The sequence below is a fragment of the Molossus molossus genome, unplaced genomic scaffold (genome assembly GCF_014108415.1).
Source record: "Molossus molossus isolate mMolMol1 unplaced genomic scaffold, mMolMol1.p scaffold_m16_p_13, whole genome shotgun sequence".
In the NCBI taxonomy this organism is placed as follows: Eukaryota; Metazoa; Chordata; class Mammalia; order Chiroptera; family Molossidae; genus Molossus; species Molossus molossus.
This window is the reverse complement of record NW_023425348.1, coordinates 81,886,929-81,906,342: the sequence shown is the minus strand read 5'-3', so window position 1 is coordinate 81,906,342 and position 19,414 is coordinate 81,886,929. Positions and strand designations below refer to the sequence as shown.

The 19,414-nt window shown below is 34.6% G+C and overlaps 1 protein-coding gene across 2 annotated transcripts in view; it reads left to right on the top strand.

Annotated features, from left to right (window-relative positions):
* PHF21A (PHD finger protein 21A) overlaps positions 1-19,414 on the top strand; it is a 170,709-nt gene that overhangs the window by 26,169 nt on the left and 125,126 nt on the right. Inside the window, exons 3-6 of one of the 2 annotated variants that reach the window (XM_036259783.1) lie at positions 4,379-4,419; positions 5,788-5,899; positions 11,922-12,065; positions 17,890-17,922. In XM_036259783.1, the coding sequence (XP_036115676.1) occupies positions 12,012-12,065; positions 17,890-17,922 (87 nt within the window). In that variant the 5' untranslated portion in view covers positions 4,379-4,419; positions 5,788-5,899; positions 11,922-12,011. The remainder of the gene's footprint in view (positions 1-4,378; positions 4,420-5,787; positions 5,900-11,921; positions 12,066-17,889; positions 17,923-19,414) is intronic. The other variant, XM_036259785.1, reaches the window with a different exon arrangement.

The following is a 19,414-nucleotide window of genomic DNA, read 5'->3' as shown; positions in this document are numbered from 1 at the left end:
AGAAAGGAATTATCAATTGAATCAAATACTGATTGAACAAGAAGTGAGGGCTGAGATTTACTATTGGATTTGGCAACTGGGAGGTCATTGTTGATCTTAACAAGAATGGAAGGAGGCAAAAACCTTATCTGAGTGGGTTCAATAGAGAATGTGAAGAGAGGAACGAGGAGACAACAGCGAATGTGGTTATTACTTCAGGGAGTTTTGCTATAAATGGGAGCATGGAGATGGGACAATAACTAGAGATGGAGTAAAGGAAGGCCTTTTTTTTTTTAAAAAATATAGAAGAAACAAAATGATCCAGTAATGAGGGAAAAATTGATGCTTCTTAAGAATAAGTGGGGAGTGCTAGAGGGATGTCAATGAGAGGGTAAGAAAGATTAAGAGGGATGGGGGCAAGAGGGATGACTATGATATTGGGGCCTAAAGGACTAAATCGCATTAGGCAGGATCTGCTTTTTCTTCTGAGCATTTATTTGCATTTAAATTTATTTCATATTTATTGTGCTTTCTGTTTAGAAGTAAGAAAGGGTTGACAAAAAGCAGTGAAAACTAGTGTATCAGTCTGGTATAGTAGAAAAAAAGAAGAAATTGAAACTTCTGTGTAAAGTGACATTTTAAAGTGTCTTGTGCTATTCTAGTTCCTTATCAAAATTTATGACTGAGCATACGCTATAAACTTAATCGCTCAAAATTTGTAGTGGGATGAATTTTATTTAGCCTAATTTAAAACATGGTATTGAACATTTTATTTTCTCTGCAGAATTTGTTTAATATATATTCATGTACAGAGGTTTTAGATATTATATAAAGGTAATTAAGAACTAGTTATTAATCACCTTTGACTTATTGATGCTATTTTAAATTTTACAACCAGATCAGAAATCTGAATGATTCAGTTCTTTACCAGCCCTAAGTAAAGCATCTGTCTGTGTAGATCTGAGGTGAACAATCTTCAGTTTGCAAAAAATCATGTAAAGTTATGTTAGCAAGTTACTATTTCTAAAGCAAAAATAATTTCATTCATTCCCACATAATATATTTTGAATGTATTTTTCAAGAACAAATCAATATTTTAAAACTTAAGCAAATGTGAAAATTTTGAACTACCTTAGATAAAAGTGTGAACTGCATGTGAGAAACAAATTAAGTGGACTTTCAATCTGCTTAACATGAGAAAAGTCAATTTTGTGTATCAGACTTTCAGTAGATTTTGTATATGGGTAGTGCAAAAAATAAAAATTTATATATAAATCTTTGCTGCTAATTTATTCTTATTAAATTATAGAAATAAAGTATTTTCTTTTTTCCCCCCATCAATTTCCAAATTGTAGTCAAATAATAATCAGTCTTCAGAAGAAACACTTTGGTAGTTCTGATGCGGTATTTAAGAACCACTAGTCTAAAAAAAATTTACTCTTTCTGGGTATCCGAACCTCTTTGTGAATCTTACTATGGCTGTATTTTCATACATATAGTATCATAGAGCTGGCCGGCACCTCTGAAGCCCATTCCTAGAGATCCTTAGGCATGAAAGATCTTAGATTTTAAAATTTGCCCAAGATAGCTTATATGATTTTTCTTTAAACATTATATATAGACTTTTCAAAAACATTTGGCCCTTATTTATTGTAGTTTATTTCGTAGAAAAATAACTGCTGCTACTGGTTAAGAGGAAGTGAGTGAAGTGGAAAGGTCAGCTCAGGCAAAGACACCTGGGGGCCTGTAAGCTTTTCTCCAGCTTGACTACCAACTAGCTGTGTGACATTTGGGGAAGTCACTTGACTTCTCAGGCTTTGATTTCCTATGTGATTTCTGTAGTCTCTGCAAGCAGTTTCATGATATCATAGTAAAATTCTTTATCTCTTTGGGATTGACTCTGCTGCTGCTTTTTGGAGAAATGCCCTGAAGATAAGGTATTCCTCCATTGTACCTTTTTACTGAATATGACTTTTCAGAAGAGTTTATGTGGCTGTACTTTATCAGATGCCATGTAAGTGAAAGTTAAAATCCCAACCCTATCTAATCACTTTGAGTTTAAGCATGTTTTATATATTCTGGGTATAAACCATTGTTATTATATGTGTCACAATTAATCATCTCTAATTCTGTGGTTTGCTTTTTCTTTTTTCTTTCTTTTTTTTTTTTTATCCTCATCCGAGGACATTTTTCCATTTTTTGTTCATATAGAGCAGGAGGGAGAGAGAGAGAGAGAAACATAGACATGAAAGGGACACATCAAGTGGTTGCCACCCGCACAACCCAACTAGGGCCGGGGACAAACTGCAACTGAGGTATGTGCCTTTAGCGGGAACCAAACCCTGGTCTCTCTGGACCGCAGGCTGACGCTCTAATTGTTGAGCCAAACCGGCCAGGGCCTGTGGTTTGCTTTTTCATACCCTTAATATTTTTTTTGATAAACAGAAGTTCTTTTAATTTAGTCTAAATTATAAATCTTTTCCTTTTCATTATATTTTAACATAGTAATATTTAACGTCTTAATCAACTGTTTTTGTCCAAAGTCATTCATTTGACAAATAATGCTGTGGGAGATGGATGCATAAGAAATTATCCCCAGCATGAAAAAGCTAACAAGAAAATAAACCTGCTCTTAGGGTCCACTCAGTGAATTCATTTATTTAACAAATATTTACTGACCATTTGCTATGTGCATAGTACCGTTTTGAGTGCCACAGAGTCCTGTAGGTATCCATAATGTTAAGAATCCACTTTTTATTTTTCTATTTTTCTATTTATTTGTTTTAATCCTCACCTAAGGACATTTTTCCATTGATTGTTCAGATATAGTGGGAGGGAGGGGGGAGAGAGAGAGAGAGAGAGACCCATCGATTGGCTGCCACCCGCAGGACCCAACCAGGGCCAAGATTGAACTGCAATCGAGGCACATACCCTTGACTGGAATTGAACCTGCGACTCTTCAGTCTGAAGGCCGATGCTCTAACCGCTGAGCCATATTGGCCAGGGAAAGAATCCACTTTTTAAAAATGGAGATATTATTGACATATAGCACTGTATTAGTTCTAGCTATACAATATAATTATTTGATATATATATGATAAAATGATTACCACAATAAGCTTAGTTAATATCTGTCATCACACATCATTAACACATTTATTGTTTCCTTGTGAGAATCTACTTTTTAATAACCATATTATTCTACAGATTTTTGTATGATTTTTCTTGTTTGGGAGTCATTCTAATTTTGGTGATTGAAATTGTCATTTATATGTACTTGAGAACTTTCAAAAGTAATACTGCTAAAGAAAAGGCAGGACAAAGCAAACTGAACTTATTTTGGCAATGAATTAGACCCTTTGAAATTATTTTACTGTATGTTTGGTATGAATGGACATAATTAAATAAAAATTTTATAATCTGGATGACATGAAGATTTTTTGAAATATCCCTTGATGAAATGAGAACACTATTGGAGTAACACCGGTTAACAAATATACTATGTTTAAAGCATAAGGAAGATACTTGTCGGTTAGAACATAGTATGTGGAATTTAAATAATTTAAAACAAATACACTTTTGTTTTTAAATCTTTTTTTTTTTTCTTGAGAAAAGTTTGGGGCAGGGAAGAGTTAGAAATAAACGGTAGAGCCTGACTGAACTTTTCTTACCTTGAAGTCAACCTAATGGAGTTTATTAATCTTCTGAAAACACAGTTGATAAAAGCATCACTGAGCAGTGGATTGGGATCCCAAAACCTTGATTTTTACCCCCGTCTCTCTCACTGATTAAATAAGTGGCATAGGGAAAGTCACTTTAATTTTACATGGTTTACAGTCCAAAATGGTGAGACTTTAAAAATGTGAATGAAAAGTTTAATTAAAATTATGACTATACATATAAAAATGTTGTGAATTTTAAAGCCCTATGTAGGACAACTTCAAGATTTATTGAAAAAAAAAAAAGCCTTTTAAGTAGACCAAACTAAGGGCCAAAATTGTTGGCTCAGTTTGTTAATATGAAGCAACAAAAGGTGAAGGTCATTTGTTGGGGATGAGAATGTATTTGTGTATTGTTGAGATGAGGTGCATTTCATTTCTCTGTGTCTCTTAAGAAAGGGAAATCATCAACTACTTGCTTTTCCTTGTCTTGAAAAAGCTGTGGAAAAGTAAAAAACTGGGAAATTAGCAATTTAACTGCTCTTGAATTCTTTCCTTGCTATAAAAACTACCTGTCTCTTCCTTTCTTCCTTTTGGATTTTAGCGCTTTGGAGATTTGTGGGTGTTTTGTTTTTTTTCCTCTTAAAATCAGATAGAAATCTTTCAGTCTTCAGCTTTCGATGGCATGCCATAAATCTGTGTTTGTAGTCTAATTCCGTTTTCCCCTTCTTCTGTTGTAGGGAGCAAGAGTGCTGAAGGAGGGCCAGTTTCCCCAAAATTGGTAAGTACTTTTACCAGGCAGGCATAGTGTTCCTGATGTCAGTTGGATAATAATTCAAATGTTCAGTGAATTTTTGCAAAAGAGCTCTCTTCCCAGAAATGAGGCTTTGCTCTTTGCACCAAGTGAAAGTGAATTTTTGTCTAATTTCACATAGCCATATTTCAAATGCATTTGTGTTTCTAATAATACTGCTAGGCTTGCATGTTCCTGCATTCGATAACCTGTTAAAATGTAAAGGTCTCCTGTGCCAAAAATGTCCTTAATGCAGTGGTTAGAGCTGAAAATTCAAAAGTCAGAAAATTCTAAAGTTAAGGTTCCCATTGTGTTTTGTATTACTTAATATGCTGTTAAATTTGATGGCCTTAGTATATGTGCACAATGGCTAGGTTAGTGTAACTATGGGAACCTTGACTTTGAAATTTGGGACTCTTAAGCATTTATATTCTTCAATTTAATGTTGGATTGGCTTCATGTCAGATATTACCTTTTTAGTGTGTGTTGTTTTGTATAATTCTTAAGTGGAAAAAATAAAAAGAGAGAGAAATGTAGCAATGTGGGGCATATAAGGCAAATACATTTTTTTTTCTCTAATATCTACTTTAAAATCTACTTTAGCAGCTTATAAACCATCACACTTAATCATTTCTTTGAATGTCTAAGAAGTAATTTAAGATCACAGATTGCACAGGGCAGTCTAGTGACTAAGGATCAAACAAATACTAACCTTATTTAGAGAGCATGTATTATGATAAAAAATTAAATTCAAACAAGATAGCTGGAATAGAGTAGTGCCCTAATACAGAGCTATCTGTTTGTTTGTTTGTTTTTAAATTCTCTCTCTCAAATAGTAATTAACTTAGTGTATTGAGTAGATGTTTGGTTAAGGCTTCTTTTTGATAACTTAGGGTCCTTGAGGTATCTTTCTTACCTCATAGAGATTGGGCTTTGAACATAAAAGGGAGGCATTTTAACTAGTTAACCTTGCATTTACTACCTTTTTATTCTACTTGCCTTTCTCTCATGGAACTTTTTAAAATAAATAATCAAGACCCAATAGCCCTTTACTCTGGGTTGTGATGGAATCATAGAATCTTAGAGAGAAGGGACCTTAAGGGCCTTCTCTTTCAGCCTTTTACCTGATGTTGTAATTCTTTTTCTATATCCCTAATAGATTGGGTACATATTGAATATTATAGTTATTTAAAACTGTAGCTCATTATTTTCTATAATACATTCTGAGGAATTCTAGTTCCACAGAAAGGAATTCTAGTTCCACGTTACTGAGGTTGGGAGGGGGTGGGAAAATGTTCTGTGTTCAAATAATTTGGGAAATGCTGCATTAAAGTTAAACAGGTTTCTTTACTGCAGGACTTCTCAGAACCTTTAATATGCTAATGTGCATTGTGAGTCTCCAAGAGGGGGATATGATATGCAGCATTCTTGAATACTTCTAATGACAGGGAGCCCACTACCTCATAAGGTAACCCATTCCTTTTTTGTACAGCTCTAATCCTTAGCTCTTCCTTAAATTGATCTGAAATCTCTCTCCCATAATTTCCACTTCGATTAAGTATTTACTGCTTGTGTCAAGACCACCACATCCTCTATGTTAACCTTTGTGTAGTAAATATGTATATTATTCAGGTCAGGGTTGTCTGGACTGTTTTTTGTCATTAAATAGTATTCTGGTAAATGTGGCAACCAATTCTAAAATCTCGGCCTCATTGTCACTATGCTTCTATATACTGCTCTCCAGCCTTCTTCATTTTGAATTTCTGTGAGTTTTTAAATTTACTTGATGTTAGTAAATGATGTTATTAGTAAATGATGATGTTAGTAAACATGCTTGATTCCTGTAAAGAAAGGTGGGAAATAGAAGAATGTTTGTGTGCCAATTAGGCCTGGGCCCAGGAAGCTGAGGTAGAAACTGTATGTTAGAATGAACACTGGTGGTAGGGAGAGGTGCAGGGTGCTGCAGCACACCTGTGGAGGAGGGGGTGCTGTGGGGACTTGACCTGACCCAAAATACCACACCCTTGTGCTGTAAGGTATGACCTGTGCTGGTATTCCTTTTTTTTAAAAAATGAGGATGGGGCTCCCTGCCTCCAAAATACAAAACAGAAAAAATACATATTTCTTACTCAAGCACATTCAGACATGCAGATATCATAAATCTGTGCTTGTATGTGTGTAGAAATTTCATTTAATGTTAAGAAACATCAGTCTCACTAGCTGAAGTGATTTTTGTCAGCAGTTATAATATCAGGGTTTGAGCATAATACCTTGTCAGATGCCTCTAAAATTGGGATTGCTCAGCTCTGTGCAGTAGCATTTTTTTGTTGACCTGTGGAGTGTCACCAAAGAGCTCCACCACAAAAATAAGAAAACAAGTATTATATTGCTTTTTATGTCATTTTTATTGATTCTTGTTAGTAAATGTTAGTTTTCAATAAGTGAGACTAAAAGAATTTTATTATTTTTAGTATCCATGATAATTTTTAGCACTGTTAAAGATAATTGTTTTGCCCTGGCCGGTTTGGTTCAGCAGTTAGAGCGTCGGCCTGCGGACCAAAGGAGTCCTAGGTTCAATTTCTGCTAAGGGCACATACCTCAGTTGTAGTTTGTTCCCAGCCCCGGTTGGGGTAGTGTGAGTGGCAACCAGTCAATGTGCCACTCTCACATCGATGTTTGTTTCTCTCTCTCTTCCCTCCTCTCTCCCTCCCGCTCTATCTGACGATAAATGCAAAAATGTCCTCGGGTGAGGATAAAAAAAAAAAAAGGGGGATAATTGTTTTATCTCCTAGTATGTTAGATACATAGTATTTTGCACAAATTAAAACCTGATGTTTTAATATTAGGCATGTGACAAGTAAGGATACTTGATCTATTAAGACTTTATACTTTTTTATATTTAAAATATTAGTTGACTATTTAAAAAATAAAATAAAAATTTGTTGTACCTACTCAGAACACTATTCTGAGATTATAGAGAAAAAAATGGTCTTACAGCCCTGGCTGGTGTGGTTCAGTGATTAGAGCATCGGGCTGCATACTGAAGGGTTGCAGGCTCGATTCCCAGTCAAGGGCAGGGTTGCAGGTTCAATCCATGGCCCTGGTCAGGGCACGTGTGGAAGGCAACCAGTCAATGTGTCTCTCTCACGTTAACATTTCTCTCTCTCTCTCCCCCTGCTCCTTTCTCTCCCTCTCTAAAAATCAATGGAAAAAATATTCTAAGGTGAGAATTAACAATAACAACAAAAAGTGGAGTCTTATACCAAGTAACTCTGTGGTGTAGAGAACACAGAGCTAACCATTTTTAGGGAATTTAGTCTAGGGGCACAATGTATTATGGACTTATTGTTAGTTAAAGAAACTTTGTTGATGAGTTGACTTTTGATTGGAAAAAGGTTTATAGCAATTCAGGAACAGAGCAGTGTTTCTTAGCAGTAAATTCAGAGTTATCGCATTACTACGTTATTCGAATCATAATGAAAGACCTGGAGGTCACATATCTGCAAGCAGAACTATACCCAGAAAAATAGTTAGAAAACCCTTTCTTAGAGAATGTGAAAACAGGAAAGCCTACAATCCTCTCAGCAATATACTGTTTTGTGTGCATGAATAAAAGCATTAAATATGTTAGGAATAGCTTAGAACTTTACAGTTTACAAAGGGCTTTTCATATGGTATTTACCTTATTCAAACCTAACAACAATTTTATGATGTAGGTGATATTGTTCCCATTTTCCTGATTTATAAGCAAACATACAAACAGATTTTTAAAACCTTGAGGCTGAGAGTAATTACACGGCGAGTAAGTGGAATCAGTTTTTTGAGGGAGTTTTGGGACAGCAAATGTTCTTTACAGACATTACAGCTACCTTTCTTAGTAGTACTTGATTATTGTTTTTGTTTGGCTGGTGAGTGGAGTTTTCATTTGTTTATGTTTTTGTTTTTTTGTTATTTGAAGATGAGAGGCCATTAGGTGTCCCAGTGGTTTGACATGTATAGTTTTGAAGATTGAACAAACGGTAGTGTTTTGTACTAGGCAATTGTCATTTCTGATGGTAGTATTTAGAGCTGTTAGGTGGTGAAAGGCATTGTACCTCAGTACAGTGTGGCTGTTACTGTTTTGTGAATCTGTTTATATTTACCATACAACTGATTTGTTATTTATAACTTATTAGAGTTGGTCAAAATGAGATAAATCATTTTTTTCAGATTTAGCAAATCATACCTTCTTTATGATGCTAAAAACTGTCCCCAAAAGGTCTTCACATGACAGCTGTATGAGTTGTCTAAACCCCCAAAATATTTTTAAAAAGGAGTCAACATGTGCTTACCTTGATTTTAAAGCTATAAACATGTGTATTTAATTTGTTCCTTTAGGCAGAGACCAGTCTCCTAAAATTGACATCCAGAAAGAGACTTTTTTTTTTTTTTATCCTCACCTGAAGACACCCTTCCATTTTTTGTACAGATAGAGTGGGAGGAAGAGAGAGGAAGGGAGAGAGAGAGAGAAACATCGACGTGAAGGGACACATCGAGTGGCTGCCACCCGCACGACGAACCAGGGCCGGGGACAAACTGCAACCGAAGCAGGTGCCCCTAGTGGGAACCGAACCCGGGTCTCTCCAGACCGCAGGCCGCCGCTCTAACCGCTGAGCCAAACTGGCCAGGGCCAGAAAGAGACCTTTTGAAGAAGGATAGCAAATGAATCTCCTAATCCTCCATAAGTTTTTTCTATGACAAGCCACTACCTTTTTTAACCCTTCTTTTAAGTGTTGTATTTAGAAATAAAATGAGTAATTGGCATTTAAAATGTGTATTTTTGTGTGTCTCTAATGATGAAGGAAATCAAAGCTGTCAGCTCCTCATTAACGTGAGTTGCAGGCTTCTTACCCTGCTAGGCACTCTTTGACGTTTAGAGCCTCCAGGTTAAGCTTTGGTTTTACTTTGTCATTTCCTGAACATTTTGTTTCTTCAGTATAAAATTTTCTGATGCTTTATCTAGCAATCCTCAGTTTATTTATTTGTTATTTTAAAATAAGTGCATATTTTTTATGGAAATTTTTGAAATATTAATACTCTGAAAAGAAGAAAGTAAATAATCCTTAGTGCCACCCCCCCAGAGATAATCAGTGGAAATTTGTGAAAGTGTCGCCTGACTCACATAGACAGCTCATGGTATCGGGTTTTTACAAATTTTTGTCAGTTTGATAGACAAATTTATCTTCTTAAAATTTACATTTCTATGACTATTGAAGGTGGGTGTTTTTCATGTTTGTTGGCCATTGTTATTCTTCAGTGAATTGCTTTTTCATAGTTTTTAAAAATTAATTTGTGAGCACTCTAATTATAAATTGTTAACTCTTTGTTTATATTCTGAGTTCTCCATGTTTTTAACCTGTTTGTTTCCAGAGTTTATATGAGTTGGGTTGAGTTATGACGTTATATGTTACTACCAGTAAAATAAAATATGGCCTTTCTGATGTTGAAAATACCCCTTTAACTTTAAGATGATTCTTAATTAGACAAATATTGTAACAGATCATTTTTGGACACATTTTCTACAACATTAAAACTAATTCAAGTACTGTTTACAGGAAGAACTCTTGTACATAAGTCAAGGATTTTAGTAGGGAAATTATTTTAATATTTAAAATTAAAGTGACTGTAGTTTTAACATGTGAGTTTTTGTATGTAACATAACATTGCATGACAACAAAAACTTTGGTCTAAGTCAGTAACTTAATGATTCTTACGTTTATTTATTTATTTTAGTTTCAAAGATTTTCTAAGATAATAAGTAGCTGAAAAATCAGGTTTGTTCATCAAAACATATCTTCTTTTCAAATTATATCCCCTAAACATATTATCTTTATACATTTTTTGGTTTGTAATATTATTGTACAATAATCCTTTTCTAGCCTCTACAAATGTGGGGTTGAAGGAATTTTACACTTTTGAAATTTATTGTTTTTTAGGTTAGCGTATTTTGGTACTACAAAATAGTATATAAGCCTTAGGGGAGAAATTGCCAGTTGTGATGTTTTAAGCCTAGTGAGGTTAAGCAAATATAATGAAAACTAATATTGACAAGTATATATTGTGTAGTCAGTGATTCTTTATAACTGTCAAATTAGGTTTTAAAAAAGTCTTAAGAAAACTTAGATTTACTATAGACTTTGTTCATAGATACTTTTAGAAAGTGTAAAGATTATGAATCTCATTGAATTGGTTTAGAGAGTAGTGATTCTTTTAGCTTCCTGATTGTTCCTTTCCTCAGTTTTTAAGAATGCTGAAAAGTTTCTCTAACTACAAGTTTTATAGGTACGAAGAAGTAAAGTTTAAATTTATTCAGACAGAAGCAAACTTTGCTTTGGGAGAATACCTAAAATCATGTCGACAGCTACATTCAAGAAAAAAGGAAATATACTAAAAGAAATTAGCCACTGATTTAATTTAAATTGCAGTAGTGATGAGCAGAGCAGGATAGGATGGTTCACATTCACAAATCTAGACTTTTGACATTATCTGCATGTGCAGTTACAAACACAGCCAAAGATGCACTGGCAGCCTCGAAAAGGTGGTGTTCATTGTAAAACTGGAAATGTCTGTTGTGCACAGATTTATTTATGTACTTAACTTATTTATTTAATATTTTTAAAAATATGTTTTTATTGGTTTTAGAGAGAGGGAGGGAGAGAGAGATAGAAACATTGATGAAAGAGAAACATCCATTGGCTGCATGTGCCCTGACCTGGAATCGAACTGGCAACCTCTTGGTCCATGGGATGATGTTCAACCAACTGAGCCATGCTGGCCGGGCTAGATTTATTTTTAATACCGCTTTTATAATTTTGTGGAAAAAATATTTACATTGCCTTGTATTTGTGTTAAGTATTAATTTCTTAAATGTAAATCTTTAGCTTAAAACAGAGTTTTTCTATTTAAAATTTTAAAAAATAGAGTAAGAGTTCATCCAGATAAAAAAAGTACTCTGGCCTTTTGCAACCTCTGAGAGACCCTGAACTTTCCAGTTTACTCTGTGTGATGTTTAAAAATGTATGACCCTGTTGTTTTGTGTCTCTTTCTAAGGACAGTGTGTCCTGGATGATTGTAGTCTCACTCTCTAGATTTCCAACTCATTGAGAGCAGAAGTGGGCTTGTTCAGCTCTGTATCCTCAGAAGTTAGTGTGTAGTGTGGTGCTGAGCATGTAGTAGGTGCATAGATGTTTTCATGACCACATTAAACATTTTTTAAAATTTCTTACTTATTTGAAGTGTTCTGTAGACGAATACTCAAAGAATAAAACCCAGAAAGTTTTGGTACCAATTCAGTACAAAACTATTCATCTTCAAAAGAAATCTGTTTGGGAAATTTCTTGCCCTGTGCTAAGAATCAGATATTTTCCAACTACTATAAATTTATCATATTTACCATGAATATTTTCTTTATAACTAACATAATAATCCAAATCATTGATTGATCTCTACAGCTGCAGTGAGAAGAGGAGTTTGTTATTTTAAACAGAGGCTGAAGAAACTAAAAAATTAGCAGACATAAGAGAAAGTGGAGAAGGTAGAGGATGGAGTTGCAGACTCTACAGGAAGCTCTTAAAGTGGAAATTCAGGTTCACCAGGTATGTTGTATTATTGGTTTCTCACTCATCATGTTATTAAGTAATGGCTAAGATTAGTAAACAGGCCCATCTCCGATTTTTAGTACAAATTGTTGGTCATCTTTCAGAAAATTGTCCAATATTCATGTCATTTGCTTTTTATCGCTACTCAATAAACTCATTGATAATACATACCATTAAGAACTTCAATAAAATATTCCTGATTTCCTTTTCACAAAAATGAACTGAAAATATTTTTTTGTATACCAAAGGTATTAAAAAAGACTCTTTTTTTTGTTTTTTGTTTGTTTGTTCATCTGAGGGACTTTGTTCATGTGACTTATGACTTAACTTGCATATTTTAAATGAGATGTTTGACTTGACTACCATGTATAGTGAAGTTTTTACTCATTCAGTTTTATGCCTTGACTCCAGTTGTTAAAGAAAATGTAATTACCTTCACAGATGTTTAAACTTCAAATTTCATAATTTTTGCACTTTACCTCAGGTATTTAGGCTAAACCTTTAAAATATGGAAATTAAAAATATATTAATGATTATGTTTATATGCTATAATAATTATTAAAATGCATTTAATTATATTAAATATAATTTAAATATCAAATATATATAATTTTAATATAATTGTAACCAATACAAAAAGCTATTCTTAAATAACTAAATCATTAACATATTTTGTATAAACAATATCACTGTTTTATATCTCTTTTCTATACATTTTCTGAATGTGGTACTAGATTCAAGACACACACATATGTAATGTTTGGTTAATATAAAGTGATAAATGATGCATTAACTACTATTGAATGTTTAGAGTGTTGGAATAGACGAAGAGAAGTGTTTTTTAAAGGTGTTTGTTCTTAGGTATATTTTCCTTTGTTTTATCTGAATAGTTTAATGTAAGGTTGATTTCTGAAATTGTTGAAAGAATACCTTGGGCTTTTTGATAACTACTGAATTTGCAAGTTGCTCAGAATTAATGGATGAGAACTTATAGGAAAGTTTCAGAGGCATATATATCTATACACATATATGTATAGATACACACACACACACACACACACACAAACAAACATACTTTTTTCATTAAGTCTGTGTGTTCAGAAATTCCTGCTGCTGCTTTGGATCTTGTTAAACTCTTACTCAGTAGTAAGTAGTGTTATAGTTTGCTGTGTACAGGCGGGCTTCTCTGTGTGAAGTGTGTTTTGTTTTTATGGTACCTTGAAGAAGTTTAGTATATAAGCTGATGAACAAAACAGACTCGGAGACGTAGAAAGGAGTATGTTTCAGACTGACACACCTCAGAGGAGAGGGGTGTGGGGGGAGAGATAAGATAAACCAAAGAACTTATATGCATGTATGTATAACCACTAGACATAGACAACAATGCTTGGTGCGGGGCGGGATGGGGAGGAGGGTGTCTGTGGGGGGAAAAAGGAGAAACATCTGTAACAAAAATAAATTAATGAAAAAAATAAATCAATTGATAACTAAAAAGAAAGTTTAGTATACAATGAGTTTTATCTATTTAAGTTTAGTATATAATAAAATAAGCATATTTTATTTTATTTGACCTTTCTTCTGTTACTAATTGAGGAGAATAAAAATCTGCTTACAAAATCAAGATTGCCTTTTTCCTGGACAAGAGTATTTTAGCATAGGAGGTGTGTTGAATACCCAATTTAGCTGAATTTGCTGGCAAATGATGACAGTTCAGCCCTGGCCGGTTTGCTCAGTGGTTAGAGCGTTGGCCTATGGTCCCGAGAGACCCGGGTTCGGTTCTCGCTAAGGGCATGTACCTACATTGCAGTTTGTCTCCGGCCCTGGGTGGCAGCCATTCGATGTGTCCCTTTCACGTTTATGTTTCTCTCTGTCTCTCTCTCTCCTTTCCACTCTATCTGAACAACAAAATGGAAAAATGTCCTCAGGTGAGGATAAAAAAAAAAATGATGACAGTTAAGTTCACAATTTGCTCAAAGCCAACATCATCATAGAACAAATTTCTAGAGAACAATAATCAGTCTGAAATTTGCATGGATCAGAGATAACGTAATGAAGTTATATATGATTTTGGAGATATTCCTCCTCTCAAGAAATTTTGAGATGGCAAAGTTGACATTCTACTTTTAGTTCATCCTCACAAGATAGGAAGAAGTCCCAGTAAGACTTTCTTGAAAGACTCATGACCTAAATTGACCTAAATTACTAAAAATTAAGTAGAGTTTAAAAATGTTATTTTGTTTTATATATTAATTCAAGCATACCAATTTTATGAAAATTATAATTATGAAAATATTTAATGCATAGTTTGTTTTAAAATCAAATTTACATTTTAAAATTACATTTGTTGACTCAAAAGGGATATAATATTCTTTATAAAGTGATCCCAAACACTATCTTAATATTCACATTAACTGTTTATTTTTTTATATATTTAACTGTTTGTCTTTTAGCATAAAATTAATACCATTTATAGTCATCCTTAATTATTATACATTTTGTGTTTGCAATAATGAACATTTACATGTTGATTGATAGTTTTTTAACATATAAACTCTGTAAGACATTTTTATTCTAGTTACATTTAGAATACTTTTCTATTAAACAAAAATTTAAGCCCTGGCCAGTTTGGCTCAGCAGTTAGAGCATTGGCCCGTGTACCAAAGGGTCCTGGGTTCAATTCCCGGTCAAGGGCATATACCTGGTTTGTAGGTTTGATTCCCGATCCCCAACCAGGGTCATGTGGGAGGTCAACAGTTAATTGATGTTTCTCTCTCCACCCCCACCCCCCCTTCTACTCTCTTAAAAAAAAATTAGTGGAAAAATATCCTAGAGTGAGGATTAAAAAATTTAAGTGTTCCATAAATCCAGGTGACAGGCCTTGTTTATAAATCTGATGAGATATGTGGTAACCTACATGGTCACTGATCATGACAGTTCAGGGATGACAGAAAGGACATCGAAGTAGTCACTGGCTATTAGGCTGGGGCAAAAGCACCCCTTGGTGCATTTCTAGTTATGGATTGAAGTTACGGCTGAGATTGAGTTTACTGGATAGAAAGTGTGTTGTGAAACTACCTGGTATTACTGTCAGAGAAATAGATTTTTATTCTTTATGGATAAGGAGATGGTTTAAAAAGAAATAGTGTGCACATTACTGATGTTGAATAAAAGTTTAAATAATAATGGCCTGTGCCCAGCTGTTGTGGCTCAGTGGTTGAGAATCGATCCACGCACTGGTGGTCATCAGTTAAATTCCCAGTCAGTGCACATGCCCAGATTGTGGGCCCAATCCCCAGTGGGGGCTCTCTCTCCCTCTCTCTTACTCTCCCTCCCTCTCTCCCTCTCCCTTACTCTCTCTCTAAAATCAATGAAGAAAAAAAAAATGGCCTGTGATGGGCATCTTTTTTTTTTTTTTTAAGAAATTGCCTTTTTGATGATTCTTATGTAGATTTGATGAAGGCCATATTTAAACTTGCAGAGTATTTACTGTACCTGGAACAGAATTGTATAAAACAGAGGTTAGCAAATATTTTCTGTAAAGGGCCAGATAGTAAATTAAAATATTTTATACTTTGTAAGTCATTTATGATCTCTGTCATAACTACTCTGCTCTGCTGCTGTACAGACAAAGTAGCTAAAGACAATATAGAAATGAATGGGTGTGGCCGTGTCCCAATAAAACTTATTTACAAAAACAGGTGGATGGCCAGATTTGCCTGTAGGCTATAGTTTGCCAACCCTTGGCATAAAGTATATCCTCATGAAAAATTACTGTATTCTTGCTATAGAAAGTAACTTAAGTTTGATAATGCAGTGTCAGCTTAAAGTCACTAGGGATTTGGATGGTCTAGTTAAGTTGCCCAACATGTTCAGTCCTAACTGATGATGTAAAATGCAGCTTGACTGCTTACAGATGGAAAAGTTAGTTTATTTCCTCAGAGGTGGAGATTTAGTGTGGCTATCAGTGTCATGGAAAAAAATCATTTTCAGCTTTCAAAAGGCAATTTTAGTATAGTAGTCAACTCTTTGGTAACCAAATCAAAAAGGAAAACCAAAGGTTTTTTCATTGAAAAGTGTGGATAGCCTTTAGCTGCGTTAGTAAAAAATGTATATGTAGCCCTGGCCAGTTCGGCTCAGCGATTAGAGCGTCGGCCCGCAGACCAGAGAGTTCCGGTTTCAGTTCCTGCTAAGGGCATGTACCTTGGTTGCAGTTTGTCCCCGGCCCTGGTTGGGGTTGTGTGGGTGGCAGCCACTCGATGTGTCTCTCTCACATTGATGTTTCTGTCTCTGTTCCTTCCTCTCTCCCTCCCTCTCTATCTGAAGATAAATGCAAAAAAAAAAAAAAAAATGTCCTCGGGTGAGGATAAAAAAAATGTATATGTATAAAAACTTTGTTGTTCAATTTCACTGAGCTCTTGGAATGTGTGTTATTTTGTAATTAAGACTAGGGTGACCCGGCCAGTGTGGCTCAGAGGTTCAGCGTTGACCCATGCACCAAGAGGTCGCCAGTTCAATATCCAGTCAGGACACATGCCCATGTTGTGAGCCGGATCACCTGTGGGGGGCATGCAAGAGGTGGCCAGTCAGTGTTCTCTCTCATCGATGTTTCTGTCTCTCTCTCCCTCTCCCTTCCTCTCTATCTAAAAATCAATAAAGAAAAAAAATGTTTTTAAATAAATAAAATAAAATTATTTAAAAAAAAAAAAGACTGTGATGTACACGAGTTACTATTGTCACATGTGAAGTATATAGTAACATATATAGTAACATATATACCTTGTGAATTTGGAAGTCACATGGTTGGCAACCTCAGCTATCTAGAATGTAGCTCAGCACCTGAAGTAGCCTTTTGACCACGTAGAATAAATGTTAGAAGTCATTTACCAAAGATTATACAATAAAAGCTGACATTTTTATATGTAAGAAGGCAGATAAGTATATAATATGTTTTAGAAAGATTTTATTTTATGACTAAAAAATTTTAAAGTGCCTTGTCATCCAAAAAGAGGGACAGATTTTCAGTTATATGAAAAATTCACTTGAGGAACAGCTTATTCCCAGATAACTTTTAGGAATCAGCCTTCTGATATTCTTTTGTCCTTCAGATTCTTCTGTTCCAGGTTGTTACCTTTGAGTAGTGGTGCTTTTAGAAGTTGGGTTGTATTAGACAACATCCATTTTTCTTTGTTTTTTATTTGTTTGGACTTCTGCTTTCCTTAGTAAAGGTCTTTCTCATTCAGTACTCTGGTAGCACTCTCCTTCTCAGAGGAACCCAGGTAGGTAGAGTTTTGCATTATTGTTCCTTTACTTCCTTACTCTCAAAGACTGAGCATTACTGCCTCACTGAGCATATCCCGTCCTCCTACAGAGAAGACAGTGGCAAAGTCACATCTGACACTATGCTCCTTCTCCACTTTACTGTATATAAACAGGCCTGTTTTATGTGGAAGCAGCTTCTTTCTAGGCCTTATTTGGGACTCTGGACAATGACAACATTTTAAGGAGATGTTTGGCTTTTGGCACATCCAGCTTGTTTAAATTGCCTTTCAAAGTCCACCCCCAACCCCATCCCACCTCTGGATTTGTTAAAAAGTAGGAGCATTTCATTTCAACTATAAAGTGGTAGTTCGATTTCCTCCCCTATATTAAGAGAAATGTCTTATTAATCTTTTATATAGATAAAGAAGCTTTTGGTTCTGTTCGTGATGTTGCTCATTTTTTGTGTGTGGACTTAAAACTCTAGATTTTGGGGGCCAAACCTGGTTAGACATAGTGAGTTAATATATAAGACTGATGGCTCTTTCTCTCTCTTTATTACCAGAAACTGGTTGCTCAAATGAAGCAGGATCCACAGGTAAAAGACTACTTTTATTCATTTAATTTTAAAATAAAAATAACTTAAGACAAAGTGACCATAAAAATACTAAAATATAGACTAGTACTTAAGTTTTAAAAACTATCTTATCTCTTACAGCATATTAGTCTTCATTTTTTAAGGGTTTAGAAAAATTTAGTCATTTTCTTATAATATAGCTATCATTTCATCTTTGTTACTGTTATTTGCTTTTGTTCATTGCTTCGAGTATTTGGGATGGGGGCGGGACTGAGAGTTAATACTCTTCATAGAGCTTAAATTTCATTTTCATAAACCCATTTTTTCAAAATCAGTTTGTGAGGTTTTTAATGATCTCAAAATTATTGAATATAGCCCAGAACCATCCTTATTTTCTCATAGTTTATAGTAGAGATATAGTATAGAACATTTAAATACTTACTCGCACTATGTTCATAGTAAGAATTTTAGAATAAGTTTTAAAAAGCATTACAAAAATTTTTATTTTTGAAAGAGCCCTTCATCCATCAAATGTTACATTTTCTTTAAATTCTCATAGGAGTTTTTGACACTTGATTCTCTATCCCTGAAGAGAAATCTTCCTAAGAAGTTATCTTGTCTTTCACAATTATATTTACTGTTCAGGCAGTGTCTCTTTTGCAGCCATTAGACCGTGGATCATAAGTATGGAAAGTACTTATCAGACTCTTAGGATTTCTTCATTGCATTTGTTGACTCATAATCTGTTCATAAAACAACTAGACCCATTGATGGGTACTCAGATATATGTGTATATATCTCTAGCTTGTTAAACATACCATACATACCTCATTGTAAATTTAAGTAAAACAAATTCTTGGGTTGAGGAATGGTACTGAGGCAGATTGATTTTTGGAAGTAGGAATAATAGTCATTTCAAAAAATTTTGCACGCTATGGCCTAACTCTTGTGTTTTAACACACTCCATTGATAGCCCACACTTAATTTGTTTGACACTTGAACAACTTTGAGAAGTTTCTCCATGTTTCTTTATTTTTTAAATATATTATTTAAATTACATTTAGGGAATGAAGACACAGTAGATCCTGGATTAATAGATTCTTTTATATTTAATGTGTCAACCTATGTTATCAGCAACTGGAATATTATTAGAAAACTTTAGCATTTTCCATATTCCTGGTGGTCATGTAACAGCAGTTTTAACATGAAAAATCAGAGGAGGCAGTAAATGGTTGGACAATCTTGTGGATGATTTCATTAGAGAGATATATACACTTAAGAAAAAAGACCATGTGGAGTAAACATGAGAGGGAGGATGTGTGCCCCAACCTGGTGGAAGACCAGGCAGGGCTAAGTGAAAGAATTGCATGTGGGACGATGAAGAAAAAGCGGTCTCTTGTTGGGTGGTGTTCAGTCTGCTAGTAGGCTATCCTATATTAAGCATTAATCTTGCTTTTTAAATCTTGGATTTTTTTCCCCCACTTAAATAAAAGGCAAGCATATTCAGTGTATC